This window comes from Rhopalosiphum maidis, chromosome 2, assembly GCF_003676215.2.
Source record: "Rhopalosiphum maidis isolate BTI-1 chromosome 2, ASM367621v3, whole genome shotgun sequence".
In the NCBI taxonomy this organism is placed as follows: Eukaryota; Metazoa; Arthropoda; class Insecta; order Hemiptera; family Aphididae; genus Rhopalosiphum; species Rhopalosiphum maidis.
Window position 1 is genome coordinate 20442575 of NC_040878.1, and position 25782 is coordinate 20468356.

The 25782-nt window shown below is 26.8% G+C and overlaps 1 protein-coding gene across 4 annotated transcripts in view; it reads right to left on the reverse strand.

Annotated features, from left to right (window-relative positions):
* The window catches only part of LOC113553413 (fasciclin-1), a 59503-nt gene that overhangs the window by 16269 nt on the left and 17452 nt on the right, over positions 1-25782 (reverse strand). For 3 of the 4 annotated variants that reach the window (XM_026956729.1, XM_026956731.1, XM_026956727.1), the window contains exon 1: positions 17577-18048. The exons of the other annotated variant lie outside the window; for it this stretch is intronic. In XM_026956729.1, coding sequence (XP_026812530.1) covers positions 17577-17714 — 138 coding nt within the window. In that variant the 5' untranslated portion in view covers positions 17715-18048. Of the gene's footprint in view, positions 1-17576; positions 18049-25782 lie in introns of those variants that run through there. 4 annotated transcript variants of the gene reach the window in all.

The following is a 25782-nucleotide window of genomic DNA, read 5'->3' on the forward strand; positions in this document are numbered from 1 at the left end:
CTCATTGCATTGTTTAAAATAATCGTATAAATAGTTTTTAATCTTAAGTCTATTATCCTTATTATAAATATTATGCCAGTGATTTCATATCCATACCCCCTGCGCGGTAGTATTAACAAGCTGGGAACCCCTTGTAGGGCAAACGGGCGAACATGTAAAAAACCCTAACCCTAGCATTAAATCGATACCGCCACAGAAAATAAAAGTTAACGGACAATCCCAAGAGTTTCATATTAGCTCTTGATCTTGGAAAATTAGTATGCACATTATACGATTTTATGTACGTTAGAATACAATTTTAATACTTGTACACTAATACCAAATAACATTAATGTTGATATTTAGTTTATTTCACAATACTAATGTACTACAATACTTCATTGAATACCACCAATTTCGGAAAAATACTTTTAAATATTACTATATTATTAACTAAATATTCATGATTACACGACACCTACTATTTTGTAGTCAAAGTTAGTCCTTTGACTAAGATAATACGTCCAAAACAAAAAAAATACTTATGGGAGTCCACCTTTAATAATTTGTATTATTTTGTTTTGTATACACTGTGTAATTTAGGTAAAACAGCGTAAAAAATTGTACGAACAAAAGTGGTTTTGCTTAAATTCGACAATACAAAGATATATTACAATTAAAGGCGAACAAATAAATGCTTTTATTTCAAATGTTTGTATTTATCATGCATTGTTCTTAAAAGCTTGTAAATATTTGTCAAGCATTATTATGCTTATTTTTTTTATTCTATTCGGTTATTAAAAATAACAATTAAATAAATAAACACATTTCATACCATTTAAGATATTTATTGTTTTAACACGTTTGTCATTTTTGAATGGCGTAGAAGGCAATTGTAAAATAAAAACATTTGATTAGATTTGCAACAACAATTAGCAGATAAGCGTAGAAGACCAATAGAATTCTTAATTTTTAGTTGTCAAGAAATACATACTTTGCATTAAAAATATATATTATAATAAGTAATTGAAAGTTTTAAAAATATACAAATCTGTAAAATAAGATCTAACACAGTGAAATTATAATAGAATATATATTATATGAATATAATTCATCTAAGATATATACAATTTTGAATAGGAAATTGATTTGAAGTACCGGTAGCGAATGAGAATATTTAAAAGGCGTGGTTAATTTTTACTTGTCGAGGTCACATGAGTTTGTTAACAATTATTATTAAGTACATAAATGGGATGGAATGTTGCCGTTATAATTGAAAATCTGCCAAACAATACGAAAACTTAAGAACTACAAAAACATTATCCAATGAACGTTTAAATTTAAGAAAAAAATTAATCTTAAAATTAATGAACATTAAATACACTTACAAAAAAAAAAAATTAAAAAAATATCTTAATGTCTTGAACTTTACTTACTTAAATAAAGTATAAATTTTTCTTTTTAAAACAATGAACTATTGACTGTGAATATTAAGCTAAGTTAACTATGCACTTAATTGGTATTTTTTTTTTAAATCCAGGAAACTAGCAAGGTCAAAAAAAAAATTATTAATTAATTTGTGGTGAATCACCAATTTACAACTATGCATGTGTCATACACTGAATTGTTTGTAAATTCACTGCGTAGGATACTCAATGTGAATTCTTCGAAATATATAAAAATATAAAGATATATCTTTTAGATTCTGTGCGGAGCGATGAATGTATTTTATTATGTATTACTTAGTATAATAAATAATTTAATTTTTATCTATTTACAATTTACAGAGAAAAACATCAAGATTCAATACAGTAATATAATATCTAAAATACATTTATTAATAGGTAATTTATAAATAGGTTATAACTAATAATATATATTTGCATAATTACATGAACAATTTATAACAAGATAAAGAACGAAAAAGATAAATTGGTAATTGATAAAACGTTATGACATAATAAATTTTCGTAATAATGAAAAAGATAAAGGATAAGTCAAGAAAAATGTAGTCCCACATAAGAAGATAATTTTAATCACGATTTTTCTCCAATTGTATACGTTAATCCGTGACATTCATTAAAAATAAAATATTTATTGCATAATCAAAACTGTAGTTACGTTATAATATAATATACATATAGACTGAATATAATAGCAGAATAATTCCACCATTTTTATGGTTTAAAATTAAAATATAATCAAGCAATGAGAAACGACTGAGAAAAATATTATTAATACAATGAAACACATCTTTTAGATACGTTTGGTTGTGACCAGCGAGCAGCTCTGAATATAATATTCGGCTTGAATTTACATTGCTTATTTTTCCAAATACATTCTCCCCTATACACACTATTATTTATTATTACTTTTTTACGCTGTACTAACTCTAGATCGTCTGTATTATTGTTCCGTTGATAATTCTACGCCAGTACTCGTTACTATTACCCTATTGGGTAATAAAACCGGCCCTCCCAGTTTTTTTTTCCAACATAGATCCCTAAGTTTCCGGGGTTATTTATCGATTTAGCTGGGAAACGTTTAGGGGGCTTCGGTACGACCTCCGTGCAATGTAATATGTGTATATATATGTGTGTGTGTTTCCTATATGTTTGCATGTAACGCTTTAAGAATAATACACATTTTGTCGTGCACGTGTATGGAAAAAAAGCTTTGCTAGTTGTAACATTGTAACAACCATGTGACAAGATCCCAATTGTCTGAAATATAAACCTTTCAAAGTGATGAGATCAATTAAAAGTGAATTTGCGTCATTAATATAATATAAATAATGCATGATATTGCATGCAATCATTTGAATTTTATATTTTTTGGACCCCGCAACATGGTTTTTTTTTTTTAGTAAGTACGATTAATTAAAAACCCAAATTGTTTTCTTCTCATAGCATCGTGTGTAATATATTTAAACAATTAATGAGTAATATTTAACCTAATTTTTCAATATTAATTGGAACTTTAAAAAACCAGTTAAAGTTTATCTATGTTGCAAATAACATATTACTTAGGTACACGAACACAAAGTAAATATATTTTTTAAATGTATTAACAAAATAAAACCAACAACAATTTGTTTATAGAATCGTAACATACATATACAAATTCACGTAACAAAAAATCAAAAGATTCAGTATTAATCAAGATTATAGCAACCCTTCAAGGTATATCAAGGGTGTCATCACAGCTGAGCACGTACAACGATGGTATTTTATAGCATATTTTTTTTACGGAGAAACAATGAAGAAGTTTTTATACTAAAGCCACTAATGTGGTTATATTATAACCAATTATCTATTTATAATCTTCACAAAGTGTTAATAACAAAGCTTAAGCCTCGCGAAATGGTGACATGACGATAAGGTCACTTACTAATATGATAATAATTCGGTGTAATTTTGTGAGTTTAATTTTTTATACACAGATAAAAATGACAAATATAGGAATTTATCTTAATTGTGATGGAAGTAAGAAATATAAAAGGGAGTTAACACTTTAAACATTATTATGTATTAGCATAGTGACCCGTTTCTACGGTTCAAAGTTAATCGTCACAAATAAACAACCTCAAGATGAAAAAACGTCATATGAAATATAATACATAGGAAAATTGCGCAGTACATTAATTTCCCTCCGGTTTGCGTGAGACTAGAGTATAATATCATTTATTTTCATAATACTTATTAATGGACGCAATAGTGACTGTTTTAAACTAAATTGTACTATGCCTGGTGGGTCACGACTACGACTTTCGTAGTGAAAGTGATTAAATTGCCAGAGACCCACTAGCGAATTGTATTGCTCATTATTTATTTTATAAAAACAAAAGTAACATTAAAACAGCTCGTTCTAAAGAAACATATAAACTTGACCTTGCGTCGCAGTTAATTTAATCGATCGCTTTTCTCAACGATATAATATACCTTCGAACCGGTTAGCTAACGTATGTATTCCATTTATTCCACAATACAAGCAGGAAATGGCGCCAAACGCGCTACTATATTGAGGCACACCTACTCAACTCACCTTATATATTTTATACATGAATATTTTTACTTCTGAAATCAGAACTCAAGAGTTGTAAATAATATAAATTATAGGTCATCAAGACATACGCATCATAAAATGTATTCAAATTTACTATAGCAAACCTTAAATATTTATGTTATACATACCGACATAATGTATACAATATACATACTTGAAAGATAAATGTACTATTGGTTTTAGTACATTTAAAAACAAATTTAAACAGAAATGGTTCAAAAACTAATTTTAAGAGATATTATTGTTTTATTTTATAGGTAAGTAATAACACGGATAAAATAACTTTTAAATCTTCGTTTAATTATTATACCCAAACCCATTATAATAGAAGCATAATTATTGTTTGTATTCGTATTACATTTTCATGACGCAGATACAACTATGACCTAAATTCAAATGAACTATTCAACAAGAAAACTAAGTTTATGAGTTAAAAAACCTAAATAAATCAAATTTATTTTTTTGAATAATATATACATATAAATATATATATATATGAATACGTATTAAAATCAACAGAAGATCGTTTAAAAAATATTAATAATTTTCAATAAATAATTAACCTATATAGTATCAGTTATATACTATACTATATTATTATATTAATATTTATATCTGAAACAACAGTGAAAATTGTAAACACTCAATTATAATAGATACAAAAATAATTAAAATAAAGTATTTAATAAATTCAATGATTGTAAACACGCTTTTAATATATTTTGTACGTTTAGTATAATTGTATAAATATAAAATGTATCCTTTACATTTTATACTCACTTTAATATGATATTTAAAATAGTATATTTTCTAAAAAATATAAACATATATTTAAACGCGTTTAAAAATAGACACTACTTATTATGAGTACCATATTAAAATTTGAAAACGCAAAAAAACAACAACATGATATTAATGTTAATTTAGTTCGCTGAGGACTAATAAAATTCACACCATTTTAATATGTTGTAATAATTTTTACCATAATAAAATATAGTTAAACAATAAAGTAAAACTTAACTACACAACTAATGTTTTTCTATCAAGTAAAAATAAGTAACAATAATCAGCAAAAGAATTCAAAGCAATTTTGGCGATCTGTGATAATATGTATAAAATGAATATATATTTGTTTTATATAATTAACATGACTTATTATTTCAACGTCCGCGCGTACATTTCATTGGCCAAGCAGGGGAGAAATTAAAGAGGGCGCCAACAACACATTCAAATGACCCTTCTAATAGGAATTATGTGAACGTAAGGGGCACCGAGTGTTACCATGACGACTATATAGAGTATATGTATATACAACGTATACATATATACATTGTTTTATTTAAATAAAAAGAAACAATACATCAATTTTTATTATTACTATGGTTTATAAAAACCGTTTAGCGACCTAAATACGGAAACCACTGGTCGGACGGACATAGTAATTGCTTTAAAGTTGCTTGTGATGATGGATGATTAATGAAATTCAAATCTACGAAGTGACGTCAGCCAGTGCTATGTTGTAGGTGTTTTTAATATGTCCGTGGTTCGTCCGTTCATATTATATAGGTAATAGCAATATGAATGGTAAATGCTGTTTTGTAATTACAATTTAATATTTTAGAAGGTATTTGCTAATAAATCATTGATATTTATTAAACTAGTTCTAATAAATAAAAGTTATTTTATAAATTAAACTTTTATTTTTTTATATTATACCTAATAAAATAACCAATCTAAATTGTATTATTATAATTATAATAAATAATTTAGAAAACAAAACAAAAAAGGTTCCTATTTCGTTTTACAGATAAAAAATAAAATAAAATAATACATACATATTAGGTTGATAATTACATTACTATACTACACTATGGAATGTATTTCGTAAAAATTTTAAATTAATTAAATAGTCTACTCCAGTATCTGAATCAAATATGATAATTATATATCAATAATATTAATCCACGATTAAAAATAAAATAAAAATGCACATACACTTAAAAAATATGTATTGTACTATGACTAAAGACACTACACTAGAAATCTAACCAAATAAATAATAGTCCACCACAAAATAAGATAAACTCATGAGCCACGTAAAATAAAATAGGTATAGAACATAATTGTACAAAACGAAACGTCTAGCTAATCGCATTTTCGCATTATTTATCAGTTTATTATGAAATTCAAATCACAAGTATAGTATATAAATAAAATGTACTTAAAATTACTAAAAATAATTTGAAATATTAGAAATTAATATATAATAAATTATATTACTAAATTATTAAATATACAATATATATTATACATGCTAGTTATTTTATGATATCCGCCAAAAAAGATAGCAAATATTTAAGGTTCTTACTAAAATTAAAAGAAAATACCTTTAATCGTAAAAAAAATACCTAATAAGATTGAATTTACTTATTTTTATAAATTTAAAAATATAGGTTAGTTAATTACAAATAGAAGTGAGGTAACAATAATAATAAATAGATAAAACTACAATTTAGTCAACGAAAATGAAGAATTGTATCCGTAACAAATTAACCTATGAATATAATTATTAAACAATTTTAAATTCCAGTAGAAACAACTATAATGTCATAGTCTTACATACATATTTCTAGAGAATATTCTATTTGGTATATGAATCAATGGCTAATTTAATTAAATTATTTTTACACGATATCACATGCATATTAGAATAATAGAATATTGTATAATATATTACACCAATCAAGATATATATTATATTATATACATAAATAAAAGATAATAAATATGTTAAAAATACTACAAAGTAGATTTTCAGGACAAATTGAAAACATCATTTTATATGATGTACAATTTAATAGATAAAAATGCAATTTTCTACAAACCATTTTTTTTATTCGTCCGATATCAAAATACCACTCCACGTGGCCGCATTAGTAAATAATGATACAAATATTTTTAGTTGTCGACTTTTCTGATAAATTTATTTTATATTAATTTTGAAAAACTCTATTTTATGAGTTATATTGTTTTTATATAAATAAAATATTATAATATTATAAATTATAATATATAGTATTAAAATAAAATCTACCAATCAATGTTATAGAAACATATATGTCAGTTTATCTCAGTTAAAATGTATGTTAAATTATCTGTATTGATTCTTACATTTTTAGACCAGTGTTTGAGTAACATTTTAATATTTCGTACAGTCTCAAAACTTCTAAAACCACCCTATCAACTTTTAATTATATTAAATTATTTATCATATACTTAGGTACCGATACTAAATAAATAAAAAAATATAAATAGGTAGTAAAATCTTATGAATTATCTATTAAAATATTAAAAATCATACCAAAAGATAAAATTGTTTTAGTCATTTTAAGAATAAAATAAAATAATTTTTGTTTTATTACATATCACAAACATAATATACCTACCTTTTTCTAATCATTTTAGTTTTAATTTTTAACTAAAATTTAACCTAAATTTATAATAATAGCTAGATATAGATACCACTACGCTAATAAGATATAAACAAAGATAATTTGAATTGTATATATTTTTTTTTATCTAAGCTAGGAATACACCTTAAAGTACATCAAACGGAACGACAGTGGCTCGTTGAACTCATTTTATCACGGTTTAAAATCCTTTGTCATTGCCTCTGTTTGATCATCCTACAATTAAAAGACGATTTTTGATGCACAATTAATCATCTGAATCAAGATCACAGGTTCAAAGAGTCCCCTTCCACTTTAAACCTTCTATATGTATTTTATTTTTGATTACTCGTCAAACATTTACACTCTGTTAAACCGTATCAATACGTGACATCCCTTAAAGTAATACAGATATTTTTTTAACTAATTATATAATTACTCTACATACTTAATAGTTAGTTAAATTACTAATTATTACTAATAATAAAATAATAATTTTCAAATGCGTGGATTTATGATTGTATAATAATGATTCACATACACATTTATTAATCTAATTATCATAATTATTGATCATTATAGACCTAAGGTAATTTGTATTTTAAATTTACTGTACTAAAAACGATATGTAATTATTACATTTTGACCTTTTTAAATATTCAATAAATAATAATATAACTAATTTTAAACTAATTAAGGTTATTTAAATATGTTGCAATTTATAGCTATTTCTAAACTATATAATTAACGTTGTATTGGGAATAATGGAAAAAACTCATCGTCTTGTACTCAGAAATATTATCAAAACTTAATTTTATAATAGGTATATTCACTCTAGAACCAAAATTGAGCGAGTTCTACTCAGACTGCGTAAATGCGTTTTGGCATGTTGCGCATGGGCTAGAAAAAGAAAACAAATAGTGCGCTGACTTCCTCTTAAAATTAAAGTTATCATCAAATATAAAACTAAAATCAAAAAAATTAAAATAAATAATAATATTTAATACTATTTTTGTAATTCTGACTCATGAACTCTATACTCTAAGATATCACTGTATAATTATAGTTATTAGATATTTATATACCGTGGGACACTGACTATTATTCTTTATTCGTTTGTTAAAGGGCACAAAAAAGGACCCGTATCTTTTGAATTGAACACAGCATCAAATCAAGTTTATGATTCTAGTCACTATTATATTTCTTTTTTTTACAATGCATTTTAATAGGATGATACTAATCCGGTCTCGGCATTGCACATAATACCAAAATAGAGGTATTTGATTATAATAGCATATATAAAAAAATAAAAACAGGAACAAAAATATTTAATTTAATTCAATCAAAATAGTATTAGATATGATATATTCCAGTAGATTTTCAAACACATAACTATTCCTGAATATAGAAGTGAGAATGACAATAGATGTATACAAATTATACAAACAAGTATATATTATCATGCAAAATATTTTTAGTATGCTTTTACAAAAACTTTTTGTACATAAATAAATATTAATATTCAGATGTAAAACATATTATTTTTATACGCATAGTGATTTTTGAAAATAGTTTCACACTGTAGAAATATTTCAAGTGTTCAGTTCAAGTGTTCACTTGTCCAATGAACAAAGAAAAGGTGAAAATTATTTTCCTAATTCTTGTCAAATCGGCTGTGTTGAAAGGAACAATAGAATCCAAACGACAAACTACTACGATGTATCATTAAATGTCAATTACAGATAATAAACTCAATTACAAGAACGATAATTTCAACCTGATATAAAATCATTTAACCCTGTTACATTTCGGCCACATAAACTAACAGCAACCTATTTTTGCTCTCCCCCCATCAACACGTGTCTATTTTTTAAATAAAAACGATGAAAAATTACATGATGACTTATAAAACTTATCCACACAAAAGAAATGAAATACGGATTTAAATTAATACATGTACGTAGTATAATAAATATTATGCTTTACACAACAATAGCAGCGGTTCGTGTTCTATTTGCTGTTAAGCCGTTGCGTTGGGACGTCTATTGAAAAAACGAACTAAATTTTTATGCACGTATCAAGGGAGACGTAACCTAAAAGACAAGGATACAAAAAAAAGCGATTCACGTTATCACATGCATAAGATTTTTTACGTATAATTTTATCGGTAACTGCATTTGGTTCCGCAAAACATTCGTGGGAACTCGTGGATGATATCAACGACCATGACATAGTGATTTTTGAAATAATAATATTTTAGAGGATTTTTAATATAATTATTATTGTTTTAATTCGTTTAGAAAGCGTAAGATAAGTTATTTATAATATTTACAAGTATGAGAAATAAATAAATGGTATTGTAGTATTATTAGTAAATATTAACTTGAACAGCTTTCAAAATGCTCCTTATTATCCATTTATATATTTTAAATTTCAAAATGTTTTAATATTAACTTATACAACTTATGGTGAAAACTGACGGAATATCAAAACTTTTAGAACTATGTATTTTGTTTCATTTTGAATTATACAAATTATAAATCATATTTACATAGAAAACATGAATATTGAATTCACCAATCAGTAACCATAAAAAATTATTGACTATATAACACTAAACCGTTGTTTTTTATGTATATAAGGCATTCGTAATTTTTAGTGGTACCTATATAATACAGGTAGATTATTTCATAAACTATTACTAAATTATAAAATCACACAATTAAAGTTTACCACACTCACCAGAACTAATGTCTTGACTTATCTAAAATGTATTAAATCAGTACGATGTATACTTATTTATTTATTAATCTATACCTATTGGTTATTTATCATAGTTAAATAATTGATACAAACTGCATTCTTCATTACTTAACCGATACAAATAATATTATAATTATAAAATATTTAAAAAAATCAACGCAAATAATAATAAAATCAACATAGTAATATTGAAAATATTATATTTTTTCAATGAAACTTATTTATGTAGACAGTAACTATAATGGTTTTTATTATTTTAAAATAGTTCATTTAATGAATGTAAATTAAACAAAAGTTTTTAGTATCAAAAAAAGATGAATTTATTTTTGTTCAAAACAAAAAACTATTTTTTAGTCATATGTCTAATATTATTATAAAACTAACTTTCAATGTTTTAATAAACATTTATTTTAGTTTTTGTGAAAATTAATTTATTAAATCTAAGTACTCGTTAATCGTTATCTATTATATTTTTAATTTATGAAAACTAAAATTTACATCATACCTAATTACTCATTTTATTTTAGAGTTAATTTATTGTATATGTAAAAATTATCCAAGTCAAAACTAAAATGAATACCAGAACTAGTTATAAATATTATAACATTTAATAAATATTTACATTAAATAAACTCAAAGAAGCTCGTTTTTCTTATTAAAATTAAATTTATATTCTATATTTGAAAATAATACAGGTGTTTTCGAACATCTGTTTTCTTCATCAATATAGCTAAAACTGAGTTAAATAATTTAATAAAAATGTATCATAGTAATATTATGTTTGTATTTATAATACTGATTTAGTCATTTTTTTGTTAAAATCAAAAAAAAACTTGAATAACTTTAACATTATAGTATTATGTGTATATTTAAAAATTAAAATCGACACACTCAAACACATTTCATGAAGAACTCGTAAAATATAGCATCCGTCACCCGAGTTATGTTGCACACAATAAATTCATTGATTTAAAAATCAAACGGCTTTTTTAAACAAAAAAAGATAACTCGCAAAAAACCAACTCCATTGAAAATGTTTCAAACATTTGTGATACACGCATTATTATAATATATGAAAAAGAGAAATACTTTTACACACAATAGTTTATAAATAAATCAATTTATACACGCGTTGAGTCTAATATAAATATGTATATGATAACAAATTGTTATAATAATATATTGTTTGACAAGATGATAAAATAAAAATAATAATTATGAGACAATGACTCTGTACATGTATTTAATATAAGTACTACGTGTCCGCAAAGGTAAAATTAACTTTCTGCTGGATTAATTGTTTATGTATACACCGACGGGCATATGCACATTGGCTAGCTAGGTCGTGGAAGTGTACAGCACAGCAGCGTTGATCGTTAGTGGTGGCCAGGAGGGGTGGTAAAATAATCCGCACGTAGAATAATTACAACGGCCAAACGTCAGTAGCCACACATATACCTATATACGCAGCACGTATAGTGGCTTACCATTATAAATATAGCTATCATCTGGCGACAACGGTGGAGGGAATCGGTTCTCCACACGCAGAGCGATACGCCTCACGGCCGCCGAACGTAATAAAAGTCGGCCGTGGCGCCGGATTTCTACCCCTATGGCGCTGTCGAGCCCTTCCCCTGAGGGTTCTTTAACCCTGCTACCCCGTACATCACGCTAAAGCCGCCGCCGCCGCCCACGGCCCAATTCTACCACCGTCGCAGTGTTTTCGGGGTGCGCGCGCGCGTGATCAATATTTTTACAATACTGTATTACGACACAAGCACACAACACTCGGCGACGACGGCAGCACCCCCAGATAAAGTGAATAGCGCAAATATATGATTATATACTTATGTATACATTTTATTATTCTTGTCTGTACTTGTGCGTATATTATATGTACAGTATACATAGGTATATACAATATGTATCTAACAAATAACGGTTTTGGGTAAAATATAAAATGATTATACGCAGAAAACTTATACACAAATATATTATAATAGCCGGAAAGCTGCAGTTTTAGGCATCCACAATAATATTAAGTATACTTAAACCTATAGTACGGCATGTATGTCACTGTTCTTGGAAAACGCTCATCTCCACCAGATAAAAATTGTAAATTACTAATAATATCACACAAACATGATTAAAAACAGAACATATATATGTATAATACTTAAAATTATAATATAATATAGGTAATGCTTTACGCAGATCCGGAAATAACATATTTTATTTCGACCACGACCTTGCCGCCTTATTGCCAGTCCTAAATTTCTATAATATGTATACGTGCACCTGACGCATCTACACATATACATATATTGTATAAAAATTATAATGTATATAACACAGTTGGTCTTGTTAGGTATAGAATATATACGCGCAATGTATACACATATATATGACGATATTAATATGCAACTGTGATGCCAATCTACCAGATATGCAGTATTGATGACTAGATGTGCATTTTTTTTCGGACACGTTAGTTTTATTTGCTATTATTATTACGAGTTTTTGGTGATCAAAAAAGCTTGTCAACCGACACACTGATAGCGTGATTTTAAGAAGTTTTAATTTAAAACTATTATATTTTACTCATAGACTCATGGAAAACGTCTCGCTAAAAGAGTGATTTACCACGTTAATGTTATGTAGACGAGCCGGGTCGAAAAATAAAAACTTCGTATTATAAATGATATTTTATGTCACGCTTGCATTTAATCTTTTTCATTATGTACTTATTAAAGTCTCTTTCATAAATGTTATACATTTTAATAAATAAAAATAATTTAAAAATAACTTTTTTTTATCAAATTGCTTTCAGGTTCTACTAAGATTGTTAAATTATACTATTATGTGTATAACATACATTTTTGTTAAGCGAATTATATCCATTCCAAGAATTAAAATGAAACATTTTTTTACGGTGCTTATCTCTCCAATGCATGTTAATTATTCATCGAATTTATTATTCGGCTAGAATATTGATGATTTAACGTTTTTTTTTATAATAAAAAGAGTGTATACAATCTATTGAATTTTCTATAACCTAATAATCGATGTATATTCAAATCAAAATAAGTTATTTTATTTTTTAAATATTATATGGTTATACCAATGAGGTTTGGATTGACTGAATATCTTCTATTCGTTTTTCTTATACTTTCTATCCAATAATTTAATCGTACAGTAAAAATATAGCTCAAGAATAAAAACTACTGAATTGTTGGTAGTATATTACGGCCATTGCACTCGCAAATAACCACAAAACTACGCATCATTGAACAGCCATATTTCTAGTTTGTTACCGTTTATTTAATAATATTTAATATAAAAAATATAGATTCCCAGTCATGTACTATGAAAATTATTAAATAAGAACACTAAGATATATAAATGAAAACAAAGATATGAATCTAGATTTAAGAGTAGATATTCACGATTTATTGTGCAATCTAAAAATATTTTCAAATATGGTTCGCCCAATGGCGGACGTGCATTCAGAAAGTATACAAACGATGACAGCAATAATTGAACCAGCACTGTACTCGTATTATAACTTATATTTTATAAGTATAGCGCTCTTAGCTGCAGCTCCAACAAGTTACATTCAGTTGTCACAGAATTACACCAATGATCAATGATAATACTATTATTTTGTTGGTTTGAAATAAAATAAGGTAGACTGAAAATAAATAATTTTAAACTATAATTCTAACTTCTAACTTATAAGTATATAATCTGCAGAATCATGCTTCATATTTCGTCAGGAGCGATATGAAAATAAACTATACCGACACTCTTCTTTGGAAAAATTACTTGAAGTTGTTCTATTGATTGTAGATTTGAATAAAAAAAAAACAGTACACCTATTATTATATAAAAATGATTTTTTTACTATGGCTATCGACCAATAAAATTCCGTTTGATTATAGGTACAATTGGTACGGACATAAAAATTATTACAATAAATATTTAATATCATAGTGACCATTTTATATATGATAAGTATATCATATTTAACAAAATATACATAATAACGTATACATTATGTTTTAGAAAGGACCTTATATATTTTTTTATTGTATTTTAAGTATTTAGCCTCATCTCCAATAATAACGTCTAATTTCTGTCTATGCCCTAATAACTACCGAATAATATTATCACACTAAATCAACTTTAAAAGAGATAAACTACGAATACGTAACGAGTTGCAAAGCTCAACAGTCAGTATTAATCAAGTTCTAAACATACAAAATTATTAGGGCTTGTACATAATATACAAAACGATATTTTGTTTAGTTGTATAAACTAAAAAAAAAATCAATACCTATATCAGTTTATATTGAATATTCAACCATTATATTTTCACATTGTGCTTATAATAATACAGTTTTTAGTAGGATCAAATGAGTCACAATTGTAGTGAATACTTTTTTTTGACTGTCATGAGAACAGCAACAAAATCATGATAGTACTTTTATATTTTTCTAAAAAAAACATAATGATTGTATATTGCCATTAATCATAATCAGCTTTGAAAAAAAATTTAAACGCCAAAGATACTTAATTATACAATATAAAATATCTGCTAAATAATAAATTAAACGACAGATATCATCATTACAATTATATTCTACAAACCTAATATTAAAATACTGAATCGTAGGTCATCGCTTTACTATAATAACTAATAAGGTATATTAAAATAAAAACGTATCTAAAATATAATTTTAAGTAGATGCACCGAAAACGAAAGAGAATTTATGAAGGGAAAATTGTATAATATTTTAGTTTATACTTTATAATATAAATTCAGGTGAGTGTGTAGGACGCCCCCCAAAAACTGGTAGGATGTTCTATACTCAAGGTTAATGTCACGTATACAGAAGTTTTAGAAGAGTTGAGTTGCAGGATATAATATTGCCAGGTGGTCACCTGGCAACACCTGCCGAAATATAACAACAATAAGCTGAGATAAACAGGGTTTATAAAGAGTCCCGGATACTTTGCCAATTTACAGCAATGTAAATATGAATACAATAAATATATGAAAGAATAATATATATGACGCTCAAGTAGTAAATATTATACATTTATTATAATAGAAGAATTAAATAATGACCATGCTAATAAATCACTAATTACAAGATATACACTAATGATATACGTACGTCGTAAATGTAAAAGTAATATTTACAGACAAATATTATAGGAATCTCTATAGTCAAAATAAGAAAATTAATTATCTACGTGAATTATAGAATACTAAACTCTTAATATAATATATTTATTGAGATGCGTAATAGCTTCTATTTAAAAAAAAACCAAAATTATAAAACAATTATAAATTGTTTTTTTTTTCATATTTGCAAGGATATCTATATTTCTAAATCTCTATATAATCCATAATATATATATATATTAATATCGTACTATGATAGTTGATCCTAGAAGCTAACGTAACAAACGACAAATTTAAGTAAAAATATTAAATAAGTACGTAAACAAAAAACTTAGGTTAGATTAGTTAAAATTATAACTTATAGCAAATATCATACCCATTAACATCCAAACAAGTGCGCGACTCGTCGTTGAATAATAATTATTGTATGGTCACATAATAAGCCATACCTCATATAGATAGGTACGCAGATTAAATAAATAAAAACAAGCCAGCTGGAAAAAATATTCAAAACCTGTATATGACTCGAATATTCAATAATGTGTATAAGTGTACATTTATATTTTATAAAAACTGCCAAAATTAAGTACCTATCTATATAAAAGAAATATTTAGAAAATAATTGATAGTTTTCAAAGTAAAGGTTGTTAAGTGAATGGAGCATCAATGAGTATTTACGAAATGACAATATCTCCTCACTTATTTGAACTACTGTTGAAATGTACTACATTATAATAAAAAAAGTATATAGTAGACTTTAAACATATTATACTGATCTCATGTATAACATATATTAGATAGAATAAAAACGGAGATGCATTAACCTCATGCTCACCGGCATTTCTGTATTACAATATATTGCTGGTATAGTCATATAGATAATACACGCACAATGGGGTGTTTTTTCTCCTTTTCTTTTTGGAGCGTAAGATTATCAGGTTACTGGGCTTAGGGGCGGTGACGATTTGGCGAAGGTCTTTTGTACGTCCACAGAGTACAGTACATATAGTATATTATATAGCATACACGACCACTACCTGCCTTTCTACCTATCTACCTACCTACATACACGGACTTGAAATTTGATTTTTTTTTTTTGTTCGTCCTCCAAAAACACCTGGCGAACGATAGACGCTGCATGCAGTGCAACAACAGATCCGGCGTATATAATACAATATAGTATTATGTGCCTGGTCACGGTCCATCAGTGAAGTAGGCGGGTGGGAGGGGGGCACTGTAGTAATGGCGAATACCGGTTTATTGCGTCTCCGTCAAGCGTATTTAGTGGGTAACCTACACTAAGACGACGACTTCACCGCGAGAACAGTGATTTTTCCAATGTGGCGCGGCGGCAGCCGTGTGTTCGCATAACAGTAGATAACTATTTAGTAATAATCTGCCACGATAATTTCCGTTATAGGTTCCCGTGATAGACCCACAAAATAACAACAAATCGCATAATAAATTTAGCAATTATACGTGCCGCCAAAATTTTCCTCCTCAGCGTCCCGGCATAATTACCTGTCGTTCTCATCTAATAGTCGGTACTTGGGTACCACGTGTTCGAAACAATACAACAATTAAAAGGTAGGTATTAACATATTATAACATAGGTAATGTCTAGATATCGCGTCATGTCTCTTGAGAAAAAATATGTTTCCGGTATGACGACGACTTAGATGCCTGGGAATCTGGGTAACCGTTGCGCTAACAAGAATAATACAAAACCACAGCCACTCGTATAAAAATAATAGTGGAAGGGGGGACCCGTATGAAAGGAGGCTGATCGTTGGCTGCTGGACTCGCGATACTGACGGGGGATTTCGAAAGAACCGTTTCTATCTTCTACTAATATATTATATATCTCACGTATCCATATATTATAAATTAGATTTCTCATTTGGCGTTTAATAATATAATAATAGTACCTACTACGTGTACCCATACGAGTGATTTAATTTTCTATATACTGATCGAAAACCTGTTTTCCGCCGATCTACTCAAGAGATTCGCGCGCCAACAAATTACACCGGTCAATAATAAACCATTTTATGCCCACAATAATATTATTGCCAATCTTAAATAGCTATTCTACACAAAATAATCGGTTATCACGATGATTTTTTTACCTCAGATAGATCACTGGTCCACGCCAGCGTGTCAATGACCGTCTTGTCGTTGCCGTTGAAGCTCAACGCGATTGTCGAACCACATAGCAGCACTAAAAAGACCGCGGACGCAAAGCCCGTGGTGGCTGAAGATTTCATTTTAAAAATAAAAAAATGTCACTCGGGAAAAAAAACGGAACACTGAAAAATTTTTAAAACTATTCTACGGAAAACGTTACTACTATTAATACTACTATTATATTAATAATATTATTATTGTAACAATGTTAAAAGCGGTAGGTAGGAAATTTAAGTTTTAAAAAAAAAAAAACCGAAACTAATTCCCGTCGTAAAACATACTAGTTCGAAAACGAAACTACAGCGGACGGACACTACCGAAGAGTAACTGGTACCTGTAAGACGGCAACGGACAGACTGATGGAAACAGGGAAAAAAAACCGCGGGATGGTACGCCGGTGCTGTTGCCGCGAGATCGGTACAGCGTCTGCTGACGGCGCCCGGCGAAACTACGCGCGGCAGGCGGGCCAGTCCGTCCGGATCAATATTTCCCGCCACCGACGCGGCGCACTGCAACGGTCCCCCGCGCCGCTCACCGATCTATAGTTTTCAACCGGCGGCGAGTGGGGTGGTAACAGCTAGCGATGGCGATGATGGTCGTCGTCGTTGTGGCGGCAACGGTTAAGGCGGCGGTGGTCGTTATGGTGGCGGCGTCGCACGTCGTCATCGTCGGATGGATATTGGATATATTTTATTATTTCGAATTTTACCGCGTCCGCCAGGCCGGCGTATCGTGTGTCCGCCGCCGATGTGATTGGAGGTCGTGTTTTGATTTAGACGCCGAGATTATCGATTGTCTCTAGAACCCCGACAACGCGGCGATAGTCATAATTTGCACGTCCAGAGGTATTATAAGTGTATCTCGACGGCGAAGCGAAAAAACCGTACCTGTCTAATAGAAAAGGCGAACGATTTTTTTATATCTCATTAACTCCGTTCGATATATTATTACGTTGTTATCATCATTATGCTTACATGCTATATAGGTAGGTATCTATACATATTAAACCGACGTTAAGTAATATCTATCGTATTATCCGAATAGGTCGTACGCAGTATACAACGACGACGATGATATTATTATTATATATTTAGTCCTACACCATACCCGTACGTCCAACAGGATTTTACGGTTTTTATTAATGCTTTTTAAGAAGACAAATTCAATGCCATTTCATGTTCAAGATAATGAATAGTGTAAAATCATCTTCGATCTCGTAATTTTGAGTTTACATTGAAAAACAATCGATAACAATAATAAAAAAAAATGTTTACAACGAACAAATATAATATACCTACCTAGGTACCTATAATATTATAAACAATAGTATACACAATAAACACAAAAAATATTTATAGCTGTGCTCACACGTTTATAACAACGCAGGTGTGGTAAGAGTAACGGTAGCTTATCGTAAAAAAAAAAAAGGAAAATTAGATTCCATTTTCATAATTTATTTAACCAATTGTTCATGTATTGTCAACTAACTAATATTTAAATATTTTATATTGTTTTTTTTTTCAATTTTTTAATAAATGTTCATCATTATATTTCCATAATTTATTAATTCGATTTAAAAAAGAAACATTCACTTTTGTAAAAAGTGCAAGAGAGTAAGAGAGTATTCTCTTAAGGATACTTCATAAACTTATTATTGTGATTACTATTTATTCAGAAATTCATTTAACTATATATTTATCCATCGTCTGTTTATGCTAAATACTATACACTTTACCATACTGTAATTAGACTTATATAGTATTTTTTTCATTCCAAAATTAACATAACACAGTCTAATTATTGTATAATAACATTTAAGATGATAAATGATTCTAAAATCAAAAACTCCAAAAGCAAAACACATTTTTTATGATATTTAATCAATTTTATATTTTATTTATGAAAATATTGTGGTATAGTTTTAATATAATATAGAAGAAGAAAATGAAAAAACATACATTGTTCTTTTGAAAGGAAAATTTATTTCAGTTGTGACACTTAGAAAATTTTACCACTTATCTAACTTAACAATTTGCACATTATTACTAGAAGAACAGACTTTAAGTACTCTTTAGTGCTCTTCTTCCATATATTATAACAGTAAGATTGAAAAAAACTTATCCCTTTTTTATATTTGTTTTTACTGTATCCTTGAAGTTAAATGTAAACTATCATGAACTGTGTACTACTAAGCTATGTGAATAATGTTTCGTGATGTATTATTAAAATTATAATTTTCTGACATAATTCATCTTCGCTATGAAATATGAATGAACACAATTTACCTTAAAAATACAATATTTGCTATGATTTTATTGCTAATCATAAATAATATCTTAGATCATTAATATGATCTAAGCATAATACGAATACATTATATTATAGTATTATACCTATTACCTATGTGTAGAACTATCTATGGTTTCATGTTCACACAATATTATAGACGCCTTGTATATTAAAAGTTACGCAACTAATTATACACATATATGAATAACTATTTATTTAAATTTTAAATTTTAAACTACGCAAATAATTATATTTTATAAATAATTTATATATTTAATAATAAATTATTAAACTTAGGTATGTACATGATACTAAATAGATACATTTAGAAAAAAATAATAAATCAAGTAAAGTTTAATATTATTAATTTATTAATTAGGAAGATACCTATAATATTATAATAATTTACAACTAAGTTGAAATTCTACAATTTCAAATATTTGTCTAAAATCCTTGTAATATTTAAAAATTAAAGAAATAATTTTAACTTTATACCTATGTACTATTTCTCTCTTACTCGATCTTTTGAAAAAATTTAAATCTATTTATGTTATGATATTATAACGTTGAATGTTTAAAAACTTAAAACTATCTAGGTACATATTAATAATAATAATATTGGTATATAGTAACTTTGCTGTCTACATATCTATTAGATTATTCTTTACTCTGTATAAGGTTAAGGTATAACATTTTATACATTTTATCTAATTGATATTTCTTTCTCTCATTATAAAATTGCTACGTTTCTCTCAATAATTTTATTCTTTTTTAAGATGAATACTGAAGTCTCTCAAAGAAACAAAGAAACCTGGCATCTCCATGACAACTAAAGGTGGATATATATTTAGAAGATCATGTCCCGATGCCGTTCTAAATTGTATACCGAATAAAATATATATTATTCATATTCAATTACACGAGATACATTTAAAAATGTTTTATATTTTTGAATTGATAAGTAAAGAAATAAAAAAAACAATACTAACAGAACTATTAACAATTCACATACTTTTTGCCAAAAAAATATTTTATCGTGTTTAACGAAAAATAGTAAATATATTATAATACCTTCTTGAATAATTATAAAATAAAATAAAGACACATTTTAATACGTTTTAAATGTATTTTTTCCCTAATTTTATTCTTATTTCTTATAGCGCACAAATTTAATAAAATATTATCGTTGTATTTTATTACTGTTATTAGATATGCCACAGATAGTTTTGTGTGAAATACCGGCACTTTTTATCACGCTGTTTTAATATGGACAAAGCGTATTGCCCCTTTTACCACATTGTTCGTGATTGAATTATTTGAATTATTCACCAAATAAAATCCAGCCGTCACTAATAGAATGATAATAGATTTTAAGACATGCTTGCTAGCTGCTAATGTTAAATCATATTTGATGGTACCTATAGGTGTTCCGTGTTCATAAAAAGAAGTTTAAAAAACTATTAAATACAGCAGTGTACTAAATAAAGAACTTATATCTATACCTAATGCTCCACTTTAAGTCTTTAATATTAGGTAATATATTATTTAAAAAATAAATACTAAGAATACAATGAAACGCCGATTATACTATAACATTTAAACCTAATAAATGATTAATAGTTAACATTTAATTTAATAAACTGTTAATTTTGGGTTCAACCAACTATCTGAAAACGTGTAAGCAATTTAAATCGAAGTAGTTATAGAATGACGTCATCAAAAACCGTTAAAACCAATATATGTATTAAATATTATAGTCTATAGGTATGTTCAGAACGTATGCATCATTCATGTAGTATTTGATATTAATTAATGCATTAATGTATTGTTATTCAATGCTAAATCATTCATTCGTTAAATCACCCAGTTTTATTTTCTAATAATGTTTGTCAATATAACACATTAAATAAAAATTCTTTTATTATATACATTTAATTAAACGAAATAAATATGCATACATACTATTTCTGTTTAAAATATAAAAAATAAATGTTTTCCTTATAAACTGTAGTGTATCTATTTTCCTGTTTATTAGTAAAATATACAAAATGTAAGCGGTTCAATAATAATTATGTTCATAAAATATGTATTTGCTATCATAAAAAACCAAATTATACATCGAATATTTTACTTTATATAATGGCGTGATTTAGACAAGGAAAAAATGTATAAAAGTACACATCACTACTTCACGAGAATAAATCTAATTTAGAAATAAAATATAAGGAAAGTAATTTATATTTTATACAATGTTAAAAAAAGTATGAACAATTTTTCTATCAAAAACAAAATACATATATTGAAAAATGCTAAATGTTTTATTTATTCGTATTTCTTATGTTTATTGATATATATTGTTATATATCGTGTAATGCAAAAATTATTTTAAATTATAAGAACTTAAATTGTTTTAACATAGCTTACAAAATTTTTAAATTTAAAACAAAAGAATAAGATTTTTCTTTAAAATAAAAGTATTATGTTTATATTTTACTTTAAATCTGTATAACTTACTCCAGTTAAATTTTTATTTAAAAAAAATAATAACTATAAAATCAAACCAATTCAATTATTCATTAAAAGTAACTTAGGTTTCGTAAACTATATATTGTAATATTTATAAAAGCAATAAAGTTTTCAGCTTTCGAATTAATGTATGACATTAACAAACAAAAATTTGTTTAAAAAAATATCTCTTACAATTAATTTATCATTTAAACTTTAAGGAAATTTAATTGTTTATCGGCAAATAATTTGAGATTTATAACTACATTATAATTGTCATTAACAATAGAGTAGTTTAACCGACAATAGCGTACTAGAAGATGGGTCAATATGTTCCTTGTCATAGCCTATTGTTTAGTGTAAATTATTACATGTATATAATATATATTTTTTTCGTGTACGCACATCAGACCCAGTAGCAACGTCACGGTATACGTAATATCAGAAGGAAACAATGTTCCGGCCGGCTAGGCATACCGCGACCAACGCCCTCGTGAACATTAGGCGAAAATAAAGGTCATAAAATAATAATATTAACGTAAAATGTATTATACAGGTTTTATCAAACATAAAATATTTATTGTATTTAAATCTATCAGTAATAATTACAAATAATATTCGTAATAACATAATACTATTTATACACAAAAATTATTCCACAATTATTATCGCCATTTTATGTGGTTTGGTCGACATTCGTCAGAGAAAGACACATCCCCCGAGTTCAATCACCTCAATTTTTAATTCAACTAAATATATACCTATCGTAGAAAGTTTAGAAGACGCTCTAAATCTAATGGTTTTCGATGAAACACATTTAATTTAATTTATAATTAATCGAATTTAATTAATTTCAGTCCATGGCAACATTTACATAACAACTATTTGTAATTAACTTTCTTCTCGTACAATTTTCAATTCTAATATTATCAAATCTTTGAAATGTTTTTTAGCTTATGTAAAGAAAAACATTTACCTTCAAAAAGTGGAGTTTTAATATTAACGGCTATCAAAAGATTACATAGCGTAATCAAAGGTAAACTAAATAAAAAATATAATTACTGGCTTACGATTGCTTAGTCAGACAATGAAAATAAATAATATGTACTAGTTTTCTATTTACAAACATATTTAATCAATAATATATAATATTAATAATATTATACCAGAGCAATGATAATGAAATATTGAATCAAAAATATAAATCTAAGTCAGATATCCATACTTTATTTTTACCTATATAAAGATAATTAAAATATCTTATCAACAAATTAAAATTGAATTACTTATACCTATCATATCATAATCTATAACACATACGATGACTAGTAAAACAATATTAAAACATTAATTTATTTCAAAAATTATATTTAATATAATACTCAAGAATAATTTTTTGTTAACATTTTAATAAAATTTAACTTAATATTTGTATAAAAGATTTCAGTGATATTTATAATATATTATGTACAAATAAAATGTATTTTAAAAATATAATCACGTGCGGAAATACTGGAAATAGAAAAATTATGTATTTAAAATTTTGTGACTTGGATAAATAACTGTTATTTTCAAACAATTATTAATTATAAATGGATCAATTTAAAAGATTACATAAATTATCCAATATCCATAAAAGATAGAAAAATAATGAATATAAATAAATCAATAACGCTTATGAATTTATGATAAATTTTCGATGTCGTGCTGTCAGTTATCTGATCTATAACTCTATATTTCCGTATAACACCAATAGATAGCGGTTTCAATAAGATGTTGGGAACAAAAAGCACCTTAGCTATAGCTATATTTTTTATTACTCTAAGGCCATAGTTAACTTATTACATAGAAACTATATTATTTAGAAATACATGTTTACCAAAAAAATTAACTCATCATTATTTAATACGGATTTAAATTTAAAATAACTAGCTATTTTTTAATTGAATTTTTTTTTACTAGGTACTCAATGGTACTTACGTATTATAGTAAATTTTTTATTTGTTTATAATAACATATTTCTGTTTGATTTAATTATTAGTTAATAGTAAACGTACGTTAAAATGAGTATTAGATGGAAATACACGTCTATGTGTATTAATGTATTATTAAGTATTAGACATGGAGTATAACTAATTGGATTTATTAATCGTGTACTCGCATACAAAATAATGACGACGTTAATCGATATATTTATAATAGTGCCAGTAGTTTATTTTGCTTCAATAAGACTTCACCACACTTTGATTTTCCGTACACTACATCTATATGCAGATATTGATTACATTGGTATTCAAAATACTTTGTACTCTGTAGTAACTAGTAATGCCTATAGCGAACTAATGAAGTGTCTGACAATCCATGGGTATTTAATCTAATAGCAAGTCGCATTAGTGCCGATGTGCATACTTAAAAGTAACGTAAGGTTTCTTAGATAATTTATAGGTAGGTAAAAATTGTTATTCAAATTACATTGGTGTTTTTGGTTTTTTTTTTAAAAGAAGCATTAAATGAGATATTAAGATACATTTATTTGTTATATTAATGGATACAATTTACACAAGCATTAAAAATAGATTAAGATACATTTTTATTAAATGACCTAGTAAACACTATTAGGTCATTTAATAAGCATACTCATCCCAAGTTGTTCTTTTATCAATTAAATTATTCAATTTTGTTTTTTGGAATTTTAAAATACTCTTAAGTCTTTAAGGGACTATATATAATTTAGGGACTAATATGAACCAGAACATTTTTATGTTTGCACTTAGCTAGGTATACAGGAAAACAATCATTCAAAACAACATCAATTATTAAGACAGTGGCTTGGTGTGGTGCGATCGTACACTCAACTGCGGAAACGCTCCGAGTGTACGTATCGGCCGGTGTTGCTAGCTCCCGGGTGGTCATCCACCCGGGATTTTAGTGACAAATCCTTGCTACACATACAAAAAACGTGTTTCTTCAACTTACCGTTCCTCCACTCTACAAATGAATAAAAACCATCCAATGACCTTTGTTGCCGCAGATTAATTAATAAGAAAAAAAAATAAATTATTAAAATAGTATGATAATTATTCGGTAATAAATTCGTTAAAAAAATATGATAGTATAAAGAAGAATTATTACTAATATCGTAAAATGTAAATTTGTTTATTAAATAATTAATTTACTCATCGATAATTATATTAATTTAAAAATTATCTTTATTAACTACTAATGTCCAATGCATAATTTATAATAGACTGTATTAAGATTTAAGATACATTAAAAAAAAAAAAACGCGATGTAATTACATTTAAACGATTACAGTGGCGTCCACGCATCGTATTATAAACGAATCATTAATTT